This window comes from Piliocolobus tephrosceles, chromosome 6, assembly GCF_002776525.5.
Source record: "Piliocolobus tephrosceles isolate RC106 chromosome 6, ASM277652v3, whole genome shotgun sequence".
In the NCBI taxonomy this organism is placed as follows: Eukaryota; Metazoa; Chordata; class Mammalia; order Primates; family Cercopithecidae; genus Piliocolobus; species Piliocolobus tephrosceles.
In genome coordinates, this window is record NC_045439.1 from 108757939 (window position 1) to 108774798 (window position 16860).

Below are 16860 nucleotides of genomic sequence, written 5' to 3' on the forward strand. Positions count from 1 at the left end.
ATGCCAGAAACGAAAGTCAGTAAGAACGCTGGGCGACTTCAGGTGACCTGAGAAAGGCTGAACACTCCTGAGGGTGTCCTCTATGCTCAGGAAAGGAAACTCGCTGTGTAGCACCAGAGAAGAAATCCCATCACCTGACCATCAGCATCTCTTTTCCTGATTCCCAGCGGTTTGTGCAGGAGTAAAATGAATTATCAGAGGCGGAGGCTCCGCACCCTGTTGCCAGAACTGTCCAGCAGAGGGCAGCCTGAAGAAGCCCGAAGAATCAAGCTAAGCCAGTAAAATAAAACCACGTTTTCCTTCTTAAGGATGAAAAACGAATTCCAGGGTGAATTCCAGGGTCCAACACAGCTAAGAGGTGCACACACAGCCCCCAGACACCAGGACCTGAAGAGCGTTTGACACAGGCTTACTTGGCCTGGCCTCAAGTTGAATTTCGCCACCTTTACATGCACCCCAGTGAGTAAAAGATAAGCTCGCCCCTTCCTCACTGTCCCCCAAGGAGAGCAAGAACTGGGATCCCAGGAGTGGCCAGAGGAGACACCCCACATTGGGCCAGGCTTGCATTTGCTCCCTGGCTCCCCTTGTCCTGACCTACGTGTGTCACACAGCATGATGTCACTGGCCCAGAGTGGGCGACCGGGAACGGGGCGAAATGATGCTGGTGGGACAGGCAGGGTTGGCACACAAAGGCCTCCAACACCACAGGGGGAAGCTGGGCCTCTGCCCCTAGGTGAGAGGGTACCAGGTGTTCCAAAGAAAATGCTCACATTTGAAAATCCCTAACTGGCAGGCATCTAATTCATGGAGGTTCAGAATGTTCAGCAGAGGAAATTGAGGCCTATGGCGGCGGTTAGGCAAGTAACCTGAGGATCGGGGCTAGAGCCAGGCCGAGGCCCTGCACTGCCCGGTACTTCATGGCTCTGCCTCTGGACCAACTAAGTGGAAAGGATTCCAATAGACGTAGAGTTCAAATGCAGCTGTAGCAGAAACATCCAGGCACAGAAGGGCAGTCTAGCCTCCTTAGGGCATCTTGCATGGAGAAAGGAAAAATGCCAGCAATGGCCAGGACCAGCAGGCAGGGCACGGCCACCCAACCCGGGCCCGCTCCCGCTCTGCTGGGCCCCACGGCACTCACAAATCACACACTGCACAGAGGGCACCAGAACTGCTGTCACTGTGACCCCAGCACCAAGTGCAAGGGGAATGAATGCGGGCTCACGGCCCTGCTTCCAAGGTGGTTTCTGAACCAGCCACCAACACCTCACACGTGGAGGTCATCCGAACAGCTGGGCCACGGGACTGAGGACGGACGTGCCTCCCAGCGGCAGCCGTTCTGTTCATGTGCCCAGGGCAGTGCCCGACACTTCACCGAGGACGTGATTAGATTTCCACTGTAATGGGAAACGATGACAAACAGCAGTGGCCCAGCTTGTCCTGCTAGCTCTGCCAGTCCCTCACCTGTGACCTTGTTGATCTAACTTCTGGGATACAGACTCCTAAGCAAGGAACTAGATTGAATGAGACAGCCTGTAAGGGTCCCCGAGCTGGCCAATGATACAATAAAAGTACAACCTGGTGCCTCCTCTACCCTTCAGGGTAGAGGAACTCTCCAAGGCAGATGTGATCACCCGGAGTTTCCAGGTGGGAGGTCCAGAAACAGCCACTGAGTCAGAGTTAGGTGGAAGCAGCTTTGGGAGTCCAACCTAGGTTTTCTCGTAAAAACTCATACACTCTTTTTTCCCCTCCCCATTGTGTCTTCGCAAACCTGTAGGACCTAGGACTCTCCATAAAGGAAAAAGACCCCCAAGGAGGAGAGTTCAGGCAGGGGCTTTGGAGCCCAGAAGGAGAACGTGCCTATGGTGGAGTGAGGCAGAGTGCAGAGTGCGTGGAGGGATTCCAGGATGGCCAAGTAGTCACGCAGCCCTGGGCCCAGCCTGGGGGTTCAGGACAAATCTTGCCACGTAAAGCAGCAGCCACTGACCACAGTCTTGCACCCTCAGTGCCAGTGTCTGAAAAATCTGGATCCCACCAGGAAACAGACTTCCCTGTGCAGAGCAGCACTTAGCATGGCAGCATCCCAGAGGGTCCCCACAGGTTCAAGACCTCCCTGGAGGGCCCCTGGAGAGAATGAGGATAACGGTGACTCTCAAAAAAAAAAAAAAAAAAAAAAAAAAAAAAGAATTATTTATCCCCCACCACAGCCCCTTAAAAGATGGCTATTAAAATGGAAATGTGAAATAAATCAGAGTGAAGAACAGGAAGGAATAAATGTGTAGGCATAAAACTTAACAGTTACTGTGACCTGAGCAGGCAGTCCCTTTTCTCGAGTCTTTGCAAACCCGGGCTTTTGGCAAACATGATAGGCTTCCTTCAGTTCTTCAAAGGACAGCCTGACATGAAATTCTAAAGTAAATCCACCATGTGGAGCCTTATACAAGGAATACTACGTGGTGTTATGGACAATGCCCCAAGAAGGATGGGTTTCACCATAAACCCAGAAGTATCCTGTGTGTCCCTGCTGTTAGCTGTCCTCAATGCAGTGATCCCAGGACTAGGCCCCTTGACCTGGGAATACTGTAAACCAAATTGTTACCCTGAGCCCACACTGGCACCTGCCCTGGGGTGGTGGGGAGAGGCGGGGGGAACTATGGCTCGGCTGAGCCAGCCTCCTGGACCAGAGAAGAGTAAACTCAGGGCTGGGAAAGTATTTCTTCATATAAGCTTAGTGCTTTATATGCTGTTTACCCTTCAATTACATTAAATAGCATGAACAAAAACTTTCCAGTCGAATTTAAAACAGAATAGGAGCTGAAGGCAAAAGTGGATCACAGCTGGATTGAAAGAATGCTAAGTATCCTGAGTATTTTGATCGGAAATCACAGTATCAGATTCCAGTGGGTTTTATGTCAGAGACACCCATGTCCTGAGCCAGCTCTCAGGATTCTAAGTAGCTGCCTTTCAGGTTAATGGAAAGCCAGAGCTATTTGTGATGGCCAATAACAATACTGAACCCCATCACCTGTGTTTATCATTGGGCTGTAAAGAGGTTGGTAAGCCCACACTCCTGGCTGGCATAAAAAATAATCAAAAAGGCCGGGCACGGTGGCTCAGGCCTGTAATCCCAGCACTTTGGGAGGCCAAGGCGAGTGGATCACGAGGTCAGAAGATCGAGACCATCCTGGCTAACACAGTGAAACCCCGTCTCTATGAAAAATATAAAAAATTATCCGGGCGTGGTGTCGGGCGCCTGTAGTCCCAGCCACTCGGGAGGCTAAAGCAGGAGAACGGCGTGAGCCTGGGAGGTGGAGCTTGCAGTGAGCCGAGATTGCGCCACTGCACTCCAGCCTGGGCGACAGAGTGAGACTCTGTCTCAAAAAAAAAGAAAAAAAAAAAAATCCAAAAAAAAAAGGAAAATTATTACTAATCAACTGTACACACCGGGTTTTTGAGCAGCTGATATAATAAGAGGCAGTTCTGAGATTAGGAACAATTTAAAAAAAAAAAAAAGAAGAAAACCCCCTCTGATCTTTCACTCACAACTGCAAAGAAGACAGTCCCATTTAGCACGCGTGGCACCCCTGATGCTGACTGAGGAGCAGGTGTGAGCCAGTAAGGAGCAGTTCCAGAAAGTGACTGTAGGAGCCCACAACTCTATCCCTGGGATTTAATCCTGCAGTTGCCGAAACAACAAGGCAGCCTTACTCAGTCCCTGGAGAGACCATGAAGCCACCCAAAGCCCGAGTCGGTATTTTTCCTGCCTGCCAGCTGCCTGGGCTTGATGAATCATCTTTCCACTGGGCTGGGTCATCACGGTCTCCATGGCCAAGAGAACGCCTTCCCACGTAGGCCCAGCTCTGCTGTGAAGTGTTTGCAGCAGTACTCATCGAGCCAGCACCACAGCCTATTGGCCTTTAATTTAAAACATATGAAGCCGGACCTCAATTTGGCTATTTGAATCCTGCACTCATAAAGAATCAGGAGAGGATCAGCTGAACTTAAACCCTCACCCATTTTAAGAAACATGACTTTTAACTTGGGAATGGAGACCCAAATGCATTTGAAGGAGTAGTCGTTAAGACCGTGACATAGTCTCATGCAGGGATGATGGGAACAGGCAGGAGGCTTTGGAGTCAAACTGTGACTCCTCCTACAAACTGTGTGACGCTATGTAGTCACTTCACCTTGCAAAACCTGAAAACAACAAGAAAATGAGGCACCCAGCACAGTGCCTAGCACTTAGGGAATCACTGGTAAGGATGGCAATTGTCATAAATGGAAACATGGTTTTTGGAGGATGGAAAGGAAAAAGGATTACTCTGGATTTAAACAGACCAAACACCAGTGACCTGAACTTCTTTCAACTTATAAGCCAATCAGAAACCTTTCTGTATATGGTGGGACTATACTCGGGTGAGAAAACAGATACTCGATACTTCTATTTCGTAAAGAAGTTTCATTTTATCAACTCCAAATCCATCCCTTCACCTTCATAGCAGTCAGACCTGAAAACAAAGTCCAAACATCTAAGAGGTTTGAAAAACTTTTCTCTCTCAATTAGGATTTCCTCAATCCATCACTCTGAATAATACTGTCCTGAGCATGTAAAGGAAGCCCTTAGAAAGGCTGTGATATGGTTTGGCTGTGTCCTCACCCAAATCTCATCTTGAATTATAGCTCCCATAATCCCCACATGTTGTGGGAGGGACCCAGTGGGAGGTAACTGAATTATGGGGGTGGGTTTTTTCCCCCATGCTGTTCTTGTAACACCGAATAAGTCTCATGAGATCAAATGGTTTTATAAAGGGCAGTTCCCCTGCACATACTGTCTTGCTTGCCGCCATGTAAGAGGTGCCTTTGCTCCTCCTTTGCCTTCTGCCGTGATTGTGAGGCCTCCCCAGTCATTCTGAACTGTGAGTCCCTTAAACCTCTTTCCTCTATAAATTGCCCAGTCTCAGGTATGTCCTTATAGCAGTGTGAGAACGAACTAATACAGGCCAGGAACTTATAAATAACACGGCCAGCTTTTAGTGAGTACCAAATGTATGCCTAAGAAAGAGAAAGAACAGAGGCATAGAAAGGATCAAATACATCATCTCATGCAGCCTTTCCTGTCCTCTGCCCTGGTAACAGCACAGTTGAGGCCTCCCCTCCGTCACCCCTTCTCCAGTCCTCACCCCCACCCCTGGCATGAGTCTTCTAGAACACAGTGTATGCTTCAGTCTTCTGCTCAACAGCCTTTGATGGCTGCCCACTGCCTTCACGATAGAGCCATTCAAAACCTTCAGTCTGCATCTTCAAACTTATCTCCTTTCATTTCCTATGGAAACTAGAAATCTGATTGAGTCACACTCATCCATTCATCCATTCATTGCTCCTCAAAATGCTGTATAGATTCCTACCTCCCAGTCTTTCTTCACACCATTCCTTCTATCTACAATCCCATTCCCAATCCCCTTGGTTTATTCAAATCTTAGCCTTTCTTTAGAGCTGACCCCAGATCCCCACTGTCTTTCTAGTAATTCTTCCACACTCACTCTTGCTACTATGGTCTTTCCCTCATTAGTCGCTTGAATCTTTTACTTGGCATTTAGTATCCACCGTTGTTTGTTAGTTACCAATTTTTTAGGTCTGACCCAGCTCCTCAAACAAATGGTAGCAACCCAAGGTCAGGGACCATTTCTGGTCCGCTTGCAGCTTTACCGCAATGCCATGCACACAGCAGGCATTCATCATATTTTGCAAGCATGGGTAGATAGAGCACTGCCTTGGAAATTGAAACCTAGCCCAGTTCTGCAGTCAATTGCCAGCATGACTGTGGCCAAACCACCAGGTGACACTGGGCCTCAAATCCCGCATCCATTACAGAGAAGTGGGGAGAGTTGGACTCTGAGGTCCTTGCCAGATCTAACAGTCTATGAGAGGGGTTGGCCATTCACTAATATTGCTGGAAAATCTTTTTTCTGGCTTATTCACTTAAGTCCCATCACTAAGGCTGGTGGGAGATGTCTGGGGGAAGCAAAGATTCAGCAAAGGAGCCTGTGAGAATTCAGAGTTTAAGGAGAGCTGTTAAGTTTGAACTTTTTAATTTAAAGAGAACAAGATCGCCAAACTAAAATGTCCCAGGCCTTCTCTTTTCAGTGCCTAGTAGCAGTTTGCTAGGAAGGCAGGGCTGATGCTATTACTTGGGTTCAAGATAACATGCAACCTTTCCTGTTTTTTAGGAGCTGTCCTTGTTAAGATGTCATAAGGTCAGCATTTGATGGGGGAGAGGAAAAAGGGTCTTAAGTTTTGAAGTTTCCCTTTTCTTGCTTTGATTACAGCAGGACAGCACAGGCACATGGCCCTAGAAGTTAATCCATGTGGACCAGAAGAGCTCAGAATCAGGGCCCATCTGTCTATACCCAAGGCCTTCATTTCAAGAGGCAGGAAATAAGCCTTGACTCAACCTCAACTTTGAATGAGAATGAGATGCTTTCCAGGGAGGCGGGTATTTGGCCCACCCATTTCTCTGCCCTCCCTCACAAGTCAGGAGGCAGCAAAGGCCAGAAGAGAAGCTCTCAGAACACAATCAGGAGACATCACTTTATCTCAGCGTTTCTGTTTCATTGGCTTACCAATTCCTACATCCATGTGAATGTGATCCTCAATTTCTCCACTTAAACACCAGGCTTTACCCTCCCTATCTCAGATGATGCAGTGAAAAGAAAGAAAACAGAAGAGGGAAAGAGAGCTGATAGGGAGACTGTAGACATTTGCGGAACTCATCTTTTTAGGCATATAACTCAGATGCAGGGAGAGAATGGGGGAAAGTAAAGGGTGAGTCAGACACTTCTGGATGTATAAAACGTTCTTGCAGTATTGCAGTGTCAGAATTCAGAAAAGCCTTCAGAGATCACCTGGATCAATCACTTCCTTGTGATAGATGTTAAAGACTGAGCTCAGAGAGGCTGGGACTCTCCCAGAGGTAAATGAGGCTAGTGCAGGAGCCAGGACTGGGACTCCCAGCCCACTGCTTTCCCCAGCAGACCAAGTGAGTTCCCTTAACTTCCTCCCAGGACTTAGTTCAAGTTCTTGGTTCCCTTAACTTCCCCCCTCAACTGACATCAAGTTCTTGGCTTAGTGGAAATATTTTTAGCCTTGACCACATCATGGACAGCAGTTCTATTGCCCATGATCCATGTGCTCAGCTGAAAGGAAAAAGAAGCATCCAGAGCAATTCTGGGACCAGATCTCTGCATGACCAGTTCTCTCAGTGTTGGGCGGTCAGCTGAGCTAAGGGAGGCAGACATGTTCTGGTTCAGTGTCTGTGTTTTGTTTCTGATGTAAACATGGAACTGAAGGTCTGTTTTCACTGCCTCGTTACTGATAGGATGACACACTTTCCCACTATTCTTCTTAGCATAAGCCACAAGAAGCGCTGGCAAAACAAATCCATGGTCACATCCTTTGTCATTGTGAATGTTTAGCGGATTCTGACATGTGGAGGGGGAACGTGGCTACTTAGCCAGGCTGGCAGGGGCTCATCACAAAACAGCTTTTATTCCAGTGAGAGAACTTAGAAAACAGTCTTCAGTAACAATCCTGGAGGGCGGTAGGGGAGATATCACGGTTGAGCTCTCCACCCGGGCTTTTGGTTTTCAGGAAGGTCCCTCTCTAAACCTGAGCAGCTTTGGCCTGATGGACTTTCACAGCTCCAGAGGAATCACAGCCTGGGAACACGCAGACAGAACCCAGACTCCATGAGGAGGGTGGAGGGAATCAACCTGAGGCTGCAATTTCCTTCACTCTCAGGAGAAAAGGAGCACGAGTATCCCACTTGTTGGCAAAGAAATCTGTCCACAGGGACCTAACAGAATATGGAAAAGCAGCCAGTGATTCGTATTCTACTTTGAGCAGGGCTGCCCGCTCAGAAGGTGCTACCCCAAGCTCTGCAACTTCCAATTCTTGGTCATCCTGAACTGAAGAAAGGGAAATCCATATGAATAAGCAGAAGAGACCAGAGGAATGTGCCCTTTGGAACAGGGAAGATTGGAAAGAGAGGATAAAAACATAAAGCAGAAAGTGGAAGTTTCCCAAGTGGTTATGAATAACAATCTATTGGCCATAGTAGGAAAAGTGCTCTTTAGAGCTGAGGCTCTAAGGGTCATTCGTTCAACAAGAAGTGTGTAGAATTTGGTAGCCAGCACCATGTTAGGTGCAACAGAAAGTAGGCTCTATGATGCAGCCTTTGCCTTGACAAGTTAATTAGCAGAACACATACCTATGAAGCATTCACAATCAATAACAGTACTTTCCAAGTGAATGCTTTTTGCAGTTTTGGAAGGAGTTTCACTTACATTTGATCTTTATGACAACACTGTGAGGCAATCGGGGAGAGTTATTCTCATGTTATAGATGATGGAACTCATTTCTCAAGCGACATGCAGATAATACATGCAGTATTACCCAAAGGCTTTTGACCTGTGTTTCCATTTTTTAATTAAGTGAAGGTTCAGAGGGGCTTTGAGATAGACTGGGAGTGGCAGATGAGATCTGGGGAGAGCAGTGAGATCACAAGGAAACAGCAGTACTGTTAACTCGTTTCTGTGTCGCCAGTGCATGCTCAAACCACTTGACGGATAAAACGTGGAAACACTTTGGGAAAAGGATTCAGAACACTCAGTGGCAGTTTCAAAGATAATTAATATGTATTCACTAGTCTCAGCCCTTCATTTACAAGATACCTGTGGATACATGTAGAAACTTCTAATGACAGAATGTGCTTTTAATGACATCTTACCCAGTTGTATGCCTAGAGCCTTGAAATGGCGCTGGACGAACTGTATATCAACATTGAGAAAGCCCTTCACTTTTTCTTGACTAGCACTGGCACTTTCTTAATTTAAAAAGATGAAAACAAAACTTAAAAACCTTGAAATGATGCTAGGTATAGATTAGGAAATTAACTGACCAAGGATTAAAATTTAAAATCTAAAATACAAGTAATCTGGTCAAAGTCTCTCCTAGAAGCTTATTATGGTGATGACTATTCAATCTTCCATCAATTTCTAGACGACATGAATTTTTCTCTCCTGGCCTTAACTGAATCCTCAGGTTTAACCCCTCATGTTCCATTTCCACACGGGACAATCCACACATCATTCACCTACAGAACAGTACCTGTTCCCGGCTCCTACTGATCCTCTCAGATAGCAAATCCGAGTTGTTTCTCTCTTCTTCCAGTTCCATTTCCAATTGAGACACCTTGTCCTAAGAAAGAAATCACAAACACAGTCAACTTAACTTGCACTGATCGGGATTAAGAGCAAAGACTGCCCCATAGAGAAAGAACCCTAAGGGCAAATGAGAACTGACTAGCATTAGGGTTTGGAAAAACAATATATCTATTTCTTACATTGCCCAAGGCAGGTATTTCTTAAACTACGCGTTTCATGACTTGTAATGTAAAATGTAACTGTGTATGTAGAAAACACATAAAAGAAGAAAAAACATTATCCCAAACCCTAATACAAACACTAAGGACATTTGAGCATGTTTCTGTCAAGTCTTTGTTTCTCCCTGTGAATCAATAACTTTAAACAGATCTACCCAAGCCAGTGTCTGTTAAAAGACAATGTGGAAAAAACACTTCATGCTCAGGACAATCTTCTGTCTGCATCCTGCTCAGGGTTTCCAAGAGCCTTGCAGGAGTAAATCTATAGCAGACGTCTAAGAAACAGCATGCATTTGCACTGTGCACTCCCAAACCTGCATTGGATTAACCAAAAGACAGTGCTAACCAATTCTGTTAAACTCATCATCACTTAAGAATAATAATTTGTGGCTTCTTCGTTGGCTCCTAATCTAACCTAATTGAGTGTTAAGGGAAAAACATTTCAAAGCAGCTTTGTATATGAAGAAAAGAGGCTTCTAACACTAACCACCCCACTTAGAACTGGGGGTTGTTGGTCTTGAGCATGTGTTTCTCCTGTCACCAGTCAATCTGTCATAAGTCTAAGTAAACTTAGAGCCACAAATGCTAAAAAGCAATTCGCATTCCAAGTTTTAAATGTGAACCTGCAGCATTTGTATATAAATATTGTCTCTGAAATTGCCAAAGTGGATTGATAAGCAGTGGACACCTCTATCCCTAAATATTATTCTATTTATCACAATAAAACACCCAGGATTCATGTGAATAACTAACTGCCTGTGAATGGCCCCCAGGTAGTGATCAAAACCTATGGGGAAGCCAGAAAGCCCTCTCCCAGGAGCCAAGCATCTCAAAGGCCAACTTGGATCGGAGCTGGGCCGTGCCCCGAAGCCTCCTGTTTATTCAGTGGTTCCTGATGCCTCCAAGACCAGTCTCACTATAGTCAGACAGACATCACTCAGGATCCACAAGAGTTGCATTTACATCCAACAGCCACCTGAGTTTACAGAAAATGCCCATCGTTGGGAGAGCTCTTGAGTCTTGAAAATTAATTTAAGTGCTAGTGAAGGAGCAGGCAAGACGTAGTCACAGCAAGATGGTCCTGCTAGCAGCCTCTTAGGGGACAAAACACTCCTCAAGTGCATCTCATGGTAGCAGGGTCTTGAGAGCCATTCATTTTGCAATTAATGGGAAAATAGCTAAATATTGCAAAGGGGCAAATGAAGCTTAGCTATGCCACTCCTTCTAGACCTAAGTCGGCCGAAGGAAATGTTCTCTTTAGTCAGGATATACTATGAATTTTAGCACCTCTTTGTAGGGCTCTCTTCTTGCCTAAAATCCATACTGCACAGAACCCAGCAGGAGTGTTAGGGGTCCAGGCCAGCGCCATTACTCCAAAGGTTCTTCCTCCACTGCCTGAAGAGGCTTTAGCTTGTTTTGAGCCAGGTTGTTTAGGCCCTAGAATAATCAGTTTCTAGTTAAGTGGGTTGACCTTAACTTGACTTACAATTACCACCCCTAAAGAGATCAGAACGAGGACATTAGCAAAATGTACAGCAGTCCTACAAAAGAGCAATAAAACTGTAATCAGGTTATTCCAGTCTCTAAAAGAGGCCTATCTAATAAAATATTCAATGACTGAAACAACACTCCCTAGATATAAACAGCTACTAAGTCCCCTGGAGGTTTTAAAAGTTATTTCTGTTTATTTGCAAAGTTGAATCAGGAATTCCATTGATTTTGAATGTAAGCCATCTCTTCATGGCCTTGAGCACTGTCTTTTATCAAAACCTTGACAATTTTAACTTCTCTGAAAAGTCTGAGGCTATTTTTGAGTGTCTCTCTCAATTTCCACTTTTTCAGTGTCTCTCCCTCTCTCTAAATTCTACTGGGGCTTTTGTGTGTGTATGTGTGTGTTTCTGGGGGTTAGTTTTGTTCCTAAGAATTATTCTTTTTTAAAAGTTTAGATGGAGTGATTCTAAGGTTCTTCTTGTCAACCTCAGTGAACTGTCCATACTTAGATTCTGTTACTTCATTTACATTTTTCTAATATGTTGTGTTTTCAGCTTGTGACTAGATCACCCCCATGTGGTGACTGCATTCAGCACTTTCTGATATGCTGTCTTGGACTATGTACATACTATGTATAGCGCAGTAAATTGAGTCGCAGTGTGCTGCGGGCTCTGGCAAAGCTAAATAACCCATAAGGGAAAATGGGCCAGAAACAGGAAGCAAGAATGGAATATGTGGTGTGGCAAATGAAGGATGACGATTCCTAGGAGGCTGCTCTCTGGACATGCAGCAGTCTGGTTCCTTCTAGTTAGCTGAAAGCACTGCTCCAAAGAACAAATAGAAAAGGAAGGAACTATCAGTGCCCTTAGGCAAAATCACCTAATATCCCTAGGAATCTGCTCCATTTCCTCTCAAGACAATGAGAATGTTAGACTAAACTACGTCCATCATTCCTTCTAACTCTAATGTCCTGAGTCTATAAATGACTGGCCCCTTCCTTCAATCAAGAAATGACCTCACTACACCCGGCTGTGGGAGAGAATAGAAACCCCAGACTTCCCAAAGGCTGAGCTGAGAGCAAAGACGCTGCTTCTCTCGTGGCCCAGACTTGCTCTCCACAGGTCCCCCCTGCTCACACTCTGCGGCCCACAGACCTCCATCTGCTTGACCAGTCTGCTGCGGTCATCTTTGAGGTGACTCTTGGCTTCCAGCTCATACTCCAGGTCCTTCAGCGTCTGCTCCAGAAGCTGCCTTTTTGTGAGCGCTTCATCCTGAGCTCTCTGGTAGTCCCGTAACTCTTCCTCCATCAGACGCATCTAGGAGGAGAGAGAGCTGGAATGGTTTCCTGGGGTGCATCGAGAGCATAGAGACCTCCACAGACAGTGCACAGGCTGACTCCACCAAAAGGAAGATCCGCTGGACCCCCATAATATGGGAGATCAGAAGACCCTGAACAAGTCCTACCTCCCTCTGGGCCTCAGTTTCCTTTTTGTAAAAAGAAGGGGTTTTCCAGCTACAGGCAGCAACCTATTAGGTTACAAATTCCATTTGGTAGATGTTGCCCAGTATTTTTTAATTAAATAGAACAGAAAAAATAGCAGAGTATTAGCAAATACTGATTTGCAAATCTTTTGTACTAGACATTCATATATTTGTGCAGATGCATGTATTCCTGGGTTGCAAGATATAGGTTTTGTTTTTGTTTTTGTTTTGTGAGACGGAGTATTGCTTTGTTGCACAGGCTAGAGTGCAGTGGTACAATCTTGGCTAACTGCAGCCTCCATCTCCTGGGTTCAAACAATTCTCCTGCCTCAGCCTCCCAAGTAGGTGGGATTACAGGTGCCTGCCACCACACTGAGCTAATGTTTGTATTTTTAGTAGAGATGGAGTTTCACCATGGTGACCTGGCTGGTCTCGAACTCCTGACCTCAGGTGATGCCCACCTCGGTCTCCCAAAGTACTGGGATTGCAGGCATGAGCCACCATGCCTGGCTGAACGTAAAATGCAGGTTTTACTAGGTCGTGTTAAAAATTCTCGAGAGCCCCTTAACTAAATACATGTTTCCCAGGGGGTAATTTATTGTCTACCGGTATCACTGTCACCTCAAAAGAGGTTTCAAGTCAGTAAAAAAGAACACACAACTGAATTAATGACCGCAAAGCAACCTACTGGCACAAAACCTAACAATATACACAGGGACATTAGGGAAAGCCACTGCTATGTAGAAGAAAATGATTAGCTCTTAATTTACAATGTTGACTTTTTTTCATCCACAAGGTGGCACTCAACTAATAGCTTTGAATAAAGTGCAACAGACAAAACAGCTTGATTCACAAGGGCCAGTCTGTGTCTTGAACTCTGGAAGCTCCCTGGGGAGACCAGGCAGCTCAGCACACAGTAGGTCTTCCTTACACATCTGTGTGGGCTGATATGGTGAAGCCCTAGGCTGTCTGCTTTGTTCTAAGTGTCCTACCTTCTTGGAGTTGGTACCACTATTGAGTAGAGTTACAGTCTCAGGAATAGAATACACCAGGGGGATCTGTTTCCTTCAGAGTATATGAAAGCGAATGGCAAACTCCACTACAGAATGCCACCCTTCTGCGGTGTCTGTCACAGGAGAGTTGGAAAGCTGCAGTAGTTGACGACAGCTTCGGAAAACCCATGAGAAAACTTGAGGAAATGTGTTCTTCTCTGGGAGGCTGACAGCAGCACCGGGCATTTCTGAGAACAGCCTAGCCTTGAAGACGACATCTCCAGATGAAGACCCGCATCTAGTTTTGGTGGTTACCATGACAGAAAGTAAATGAAAGCACAGAATGAAAATCACCCCGTGGATGAAGAGTGATGGGACATTCCCTGGACACAGAGGGTGTGCTATATTCCAGAGCATTTAAAAAAACAAAACCAAAACAAACAAACAAAAAAAACGCTCTATGACTCAGTTTCCTTGTTCGCAAAATTGGGATAATTATAAAAACCAGCCTTCTAAAGCTATTATGAGAATCAAATGAGATGATACCAAAAAAGAACATGGGTATGAGGGTCAGAAAGAAGGACAGGCAAGTGTGCAGCCTGCGTTTCCTTCCTGTCCCCCTTCCCAATGCCCGGCTTGCCCTCCTCCACTGCTCAGCACAGCTCCACCTTCCACACCCAGCAGGTCCCTCCTAACAGCTGGTAAGGGCCCCGTCACACTCAGAGTCCTTGACGAGAGCCGGCAGAAGAGAATAACTAACATGGTGTCTGTGAACAATGTATCCTGAATCATAAGTAAGCAAACAACTTTTGAACTTTCTGGTGCTACCTTTAGGTAGTTGAAATCACCCTTTGCTAAAAAGGATTTAGAAAATAAACTGAACAATGGTAATCACTAAGTCTCGATTCTCTAAAGATCAAGCTTATCAGAAGGTAGAACAGGTGAAAAATGTCTATTTCTTCAAAGCAAAGGCAGCAAATATTACAGCACTTAGAATGGACCCCTGTCGCTTTTGGGTTTTTGTTTTTGTTTTAAACCAAGATCTTCAACTCAGCTCAATCAAAACACAAGAAGAGGGGCAGTGAACAGAGTTGAGCTTGAGTTTTTTAAGGATCCAGAGTGACCTTGGCTTGTCAATTCACTTTTGTTTTCAACAACTCCATCACTCTAGCATCTTAGTCAAGGGTGGTATCTCACTGTAGATTCCCTGCAGAATGATGAGGTGTCCACGTCTGTTGCTCGCATGGAATCTGTCTCACAGGGCTGCATCAGTGAGAAAAATCCAGGAAGGGCCATCTTTATTTTCTTTGCAAGGAATCCTTCTTTTTTGGAATGACTGCTCTTTTATAAACAACACTGGTCTCCATCTGGCCTTAACTATTCTCTCTGGACCTCAGTTTCCTTATCTAACTAGAGGATCGCTGCATTTCCTTCCAACCCAAGGATTCTATCATAAAAATCATTATATAAAATGCAATGGGAAGTACTTTTCAGGGGTCATTGTGACACTGTGATCTTTTGAAGTCAAATCAGACCAGGTGCTTGTTAGTGTTCTAGCAGATATCTGAATCCTTCTGCCTCCGTGCTGTAGTAATGAACGTGATTTTTTTTTTTTTTTAATGTCAAAGAGAACTGTGATGTCAGTGGGCTAATTTCAGTTCTTACTTGGAGTCCTGTATCATATAACCCTGAGCCAAAAGGGATCTGTTATCAAGGTCCTTTCAAGAGTGTTCTAGAAGTCTGCAATAAATATCTATTGTTCTTTTACACAGTTTCAGCACTGACTCATGGGTGACGTTTCTTTGATCATCAAAGAAATTAAAGTTTGTTTTTTAAAGAAAAAAAAAGGTTTTCCTGTGGAATCTTGGTGCTCTTGGCACTGTTCACGAAAAACAATAAGCCTTAAAATTAAAGAAAAGGAAATTAATATTTATGAAGTGTCTGGGATGTACAGACTCACTGCTACACAGTCTCACATATTATCTCATTTAATTATTAAGTCACTAAAATGTGGTATATTTTTAAAGAGGTCGAAACATATGCTCAGAAAGCTGGGGTAAGTTGCTCAAGGTGACCCAGCTGGCAAGAGATATAGCTAGAAATCAGCATAGGCTGTGCTTACATTTTGAAGCCTCCAGCTTTCCATTAAAACAATCAAAAACATCCCCTTTCTTTTTCTCAGTTCTTGAGAGGCCAAGCCTGAAGGGAGCTAACATTTGGGTTTCTTTGCTTGATTCTTCTTAAATATAAAACCAATGTTTTAATCATTTCAGTACTCATAAATTCCTGAGGATTTCTTTTATTCACCATTATTGTTGTGAAACTCTTGTCTGCCACCCTCAACCCAATAAAAGTCTGTATTTTCATAAATGAATGGCCAAAAAAACAGTTACTGTAATCCCCATTCTAGGATTAAATTAAAACATGAAAGCATATAAATAAATCATCTGGACGCAGCTGGGCAAATCACGGCTGTTCCATAAATGGCAGCTAAACATTTTAGGCAAAAAATTGTAGATTCATCAAGAAAATGGTCAGGTTAAAGCTGTGTCCATTTAGCCTCACAGTCCATCAGTGGGTCCTTTGTGCTCCAGAATGCCATTTGCCCACAGAACCATCCAGAAGGTGAAGAATGAAGAGTCAAGCACAAAAGCTGTCTCGCGAATCTACCCCCAGGTCCCTCACAGAGAGTTTCAGGGCGAAGGATACTTTGGTAAGTGATAAAGGAAGAACTTATCTGGCCAGACATTACCTCATCCTGCATTTTCATGGCTGTCAGTCGGGACTTTTCTGCCTCCAGGGTTTTCTCCTTCAACTGTCTTTGCATTTCTGCGAGCTCCCTGCGATTTTTCTCCTTGTACTCATCCAGCTGGTTCTGGAGCTCCAGGGTCGATGTACGGGAGGCCTCAACAATGTCTGCCATCTGGAAGGAGTGACACGGGAGTGAGCCCACCCTGGGATGCTCTATCTGAGACCAGGGTCTGGGTCCCATTTCAACACACAGCACATCTCCCCTTTTCCCTTTCTTCTACGGCCCCTTCAAAGACAGCCCAGTGCCTGATCCTGAGCCAGCCAGGTGTGGGCACCTGTAACTTGGAAGCAGTATGGAGGAGTGAGCAGGTACATCCTTTGGAGCCAGGCACACAGCCTCAGGGTCCTATGCCTGCTGTGCCACTTACCAGTACGTGACCGGGGCACGTCGTTAATCTCTCTGGGCCCTGGCCGTGTCCACACTGGAAACACTGAAATCATATCTACCTTACAGGGTTGTTGTCAGAATTAGTATCCACAGATACAGATAAAACTTTATCAGCAGATACAGGTAAAATTCTAGTTAGAAACAAAATAGTAAAGTGTCTGGTACATAGTACACGTCAGAAAACAGCAGACACTCGTGTCAGCTCCCAGAATACAGAAAGCCTGCCAGCTTTGTGCCTTTCCCCTTCTGGGCATGGTAGG

At 45.2% G+C, this 16860-nt stretch overlaps 1 protein-coding gene across 2 annotated transcripts in view; it reads right to left on the reverse strand.

Moving 5' to 3' along the window:
• Nucleotides 1-16860, reverse strand: part of CGNL1 (cingulin like 1) — a 181899-nt gene that overhangs the window by 8066 nt on the left and 156973 nt on the right. For both annotated transcript variants that reach the window (XM_023228630.2, XM_023228631.3), the window contains 3 exons: nt 16154-16324; nt 12082-12243; nt 9163-9252 (listed from right to left, as the gene is read on the reverse strand). In XM_023228630.2, the coding sequence (XP_023084398.1) occupies nt 9163-9252; nt 12082-12243; nt 16154-16324 (423 nt within the window). The remainder of the gene's footprint in view (nt 1-9162; nt 9253-12081; nt 12244-16153; nt 16325-16860) is intronic.